Source organism: Trichogramma pretiosum, unplaced genomic scaffold, assembly GCF_000599845.2.
Source record: "Trichogramma pretiosum strain Unisexual culture from Peru unplaced genomic scaffold, Tpre_2.0 scaffold35, whole genome shotgun sequence".
NCBI classification, from domain to species: Eukaryota; Metazoa; Arthropoda; class Insecta; order Hymenoptera; family Trichogrammatidae; genus Trichogramma; species Trichogramma pretiosum.
The window spans coordinates 22,027-25,321 of NW_019640943.1; the positions used below are offsets into that span (position 1 = coordinate 22,027).

At 37.0% G+C, this 3,295-nt stretch overlaps 1 protein-coding gene across 1 annotated transcript; it reads right to left on the reverse strand.

Moving 5' to 3' along the window:
- Nucleotides 1-819: 819 nt before the first annotated feature.
- On the reverse strand, nt 820-2,740 carry LOC111693393 (tigger transposable element-derived protein 6-like). Its single transcript, XM_023457930.1, has 2 exons — nt 1,367-2,740; nt 820-858 (listed from the first exon to the last, which is right to left on the reverse strand). Exons 1-2 carry the CDS (start codon nt 2,738-2,740, stop codon nt 820-822), a joined length of 1,413 nt encoding a protein of 470 aa, XP_023313698.1.
- Nucleotides 2,741-3,295: the final 555 nt, after the last annotated feature.

Genomic DNA, 3,295 nt, shown 5'->3' on the forward strand with positions numbered 1-3,295 from the left:
CACACACTTCACGAGTCACATGACTCGTGAGAGTAGATTGACCCAAATGCCGATCACTTTTCTGTCCAACTTGTAAAGTTGAACAGTTATAAGTCAATAGACAAAAGTCCAATCGCTTTTCTATTCTCACTTGTTACAAGTCGAAAAGTCAAAAGCTGATTGAATTGAGTCGAGAGGCACTTATACTAGTACTCTGAACTCGACCTTTTCTCTTGCAGGCACGACTTTTTAGTGACACCGCGCCACCTGGCGGCCGAGTCTGAAGTTTGAAAAGTCAAAAGGTGGGAAAAGGTGTTGAAATAATGAGGCGAGTATTTTGTAAGAACCAAGTTCACTATTGAGAAGTGGTCCTAGGTCAAAACTCTCGAGTGCTCGTCTACGCGAACGCGAAGACGAGAGTCGATGTGCTCTGGAAGGCTGCCGAGAGACGACTCCCTTAGTCGGCCAAAGTGGCTCGCTTATATATACAGCGAACCACGCGCTGATTGGCAGATGCCGCGAGGTGGGGACGAGTGCAGCAGTGCACGTCGTTTGAGTGGGGATGCACGCAGGGGTCTCGGCGTTAGTGGGAATAACAAGTCTTAATGAGTTGAGAGAAACAAAGCTTCCACCGATCGATGCATTTAATAGCTGCCTAGCTGGTGATACAATTGAAGAAGATGACTATGAACGAGCAAAAAAAGTGTAGAACAAGTTTAAAATACAGACTATTGGAGACTACTCTGATTTGTATTTAAAAACTGACGTGTTGTTACTAGCTGATGTTTTCGAAAATTTTCGAGAGAGTTGCATGAGTCACTATGGTTTAGACAGCGCACACTAATATACAACACCAGGATTTTCATGGAGCGCTATGCTCTATGAAACAAAAGTGGAATTAGAGCTCATGAGTGATATTGATATGGTATTGTTTATTGAGACAGGAATCAGAGGAGGCCTTTGTCAAGTAAGTAATCGTAATGGTAAAGAAAACGTAGTCTGCTTTTTCACAATTGTTGTGATTACAGTGGTCGCCGCTTAAGAGAATCACTGTGTGACAAAAATTTTCATTCTATTAAGCGGATGATTCTACTATCCGATAGGGATTGCAATAACTTATAAATAACTTTGAATCCGAGAAATTATGCATTATTATAATAAATAATTTATTATTATAAATGAATATATATATATATATAATTTATATAATAAATTATTTATTATTAAATATTTATTCAAATCATATGTGACACCATTATAATTTAGTAAAATAGTCATTTATCTTGGTTTGTTTTTTCTTTTGGTCAATTATTTTGAAAATAAATTTTTCAAATTTGTAGTACTCTTCAAAGGATTTCGAACGATGTTGAACTCCTCGTCTCAAGACTTGTAATGCGTTAAACATTTCTAGATTATTAGGTGCGGGTTCTATACTATCATCTTCCTCTTCAATTTCTGATTCATCTGTGTCCAATTTTTGGCATATGTCATCATCTGTTGGCTTTCCAGAGGTTTCTAGACATTCGTCAATATCTATCCACTCGTCAAAAACCTCATGTGTCATATCTTCCGGATAAATTTCGTTCAAGCTAACGTTGCTCGAAATATTACATATTTCATTAGTTCCGTTAACAAACCCAGCCTTTCTAAAACAATTTTTTATCGTTTCGCTAGATACATAAGACCAAGCTTCTTTGATCTGATGTAGCGCATCAAGCAGAGAGGTCTTCTTGGCAATGTCATTGGCTTTGACATTTTGTTGATTATCTAATATTTGTATAATCCGTTCCCTCATTGTTCTTCGATAGTACGCTTTTAATGTACGAATTATACCTTGATCGCAAGGCTGTATCAGAGACGTCGTGTTGGCAGGTAAATAAACCACTGTAATATTTTTCATAGGCTCTAAGTTTGAATGTGCACCGCAATTATCAATGGTTAATAAAATTTTGCGTTTTAATTGTCTATCCCAATTTCGTAGCCAATCAGAAAAAATGTCTCTTGTCATCCACGCGTTTCTGTTGGCCGTGTAAGCAATAGGCAATTGAGTCACATCTTTGAAGCATTGTGGATTCTTAAATTTTCCAATAACAAACAGGTCTTTTTTTTCACCTGCCATACTGGCACAGCATAACAACGTTATACGCTCCTTACTTGTTTTGAAGCCTTTCGTATTTTCTGATTTTAGAGCATATGTATGCTCTGGTAATGCTCGGTAGTATAAACCCGTTTCGTCAGCATTAAATATATCGCTTGGCGAATAATTTTTAGATATTTCTGGCCATTCTTGTATAAACCACTCATTTGCACTTGTAAAATCAGCTTCGGCTTGTTCACCATGTGGCTTGCGATACACAATATTTTCTCGGCCTCTCCAACGTGAGAGCCAACCGTCAGTGGCCTTGAAATTTTCTTTGCCTAATTTCTTTGACAAATCTTCAGCTTTTGCTTTAAGTAACGGGCCATTAATTGGAGCGCCTTTTTCTCTCACTTCCACAAACCATTTCTTCAACGTTTTTTCTACGTCTTCGTCTTTGCCGCATCGTTTTCTCTTGCGGCTGAGATTTTCGTGAGAGCAAGAGGTACTTTCTATCTCGTAACGATTTAATAATAATCTACTAAGAGTAGCTTGTGATATGTTTAATAACAGCGCTGCATCACTTTGTGATAAATTTGGCAACAAATCATATTTTTTTAGTAGCTCCTTTTTTTCAAGGACACTTAAGCCTTTTCTATGAACTATAGCTGATGATTTTTTCATACTTGTATCACTAACACAATTAATTATTATGAGCATGTAATACCGACGGTGCTATGAGAAAGTACTGACAATGAAACTTGTATTTAATCGACAACAACATTGAATGTAAACATCGTCTTCAAACTAAATTTGATTCTATTAAGCGAAAAGTTTATTCACTTAAGCGGTGAATTTTACATGTATAAGGATACGGGAAAATCATTGTTAGGATTTTTGATTCATTTAACCGGCGTATTCTATTAAGCGCAATTCTCTTAAGCGGCGACCACTGTATTGCCAGGAAGAGGAAAAAAACGTAAACGGACTTTAAAAATTGATGATATTTTAAACATTCACTCCAACGTAGTGTTTGATGACTCAATCACGCCCTGTGAGATTCATGCTCATCAACCATATTCAACAAATTTTGAAAATAGCGATGAAAAGCGTATTGTTATTCAGCACGAGGAAATAAATCTGTTACCATCACAAAGTTATATACACATATTTGATCAACTTGCAAAACCCACTGGTGCGGCAGTCACTAATACTCAGCTAGTTAATAATGGCATATGT

What these genes read in the sequence shown, in the direction of transcription:
- LOC111693393 (XM_023457930.1), bottom strand. Translation starts at nt 2,740, where the DNA reads ATGAAAAAATCATCAGCTATAGTTCATAGAAAAGGCTTAAGTGTCCTT. An exon ending in AAATGTTTAACGCATTACAA is followed by an intron (nt 859 to 1,366) that starts GTCTTGAGACGA and finishes TTTGTTTCATAG; the next exon opens with AGCATAGCGCTCCATGAAAA.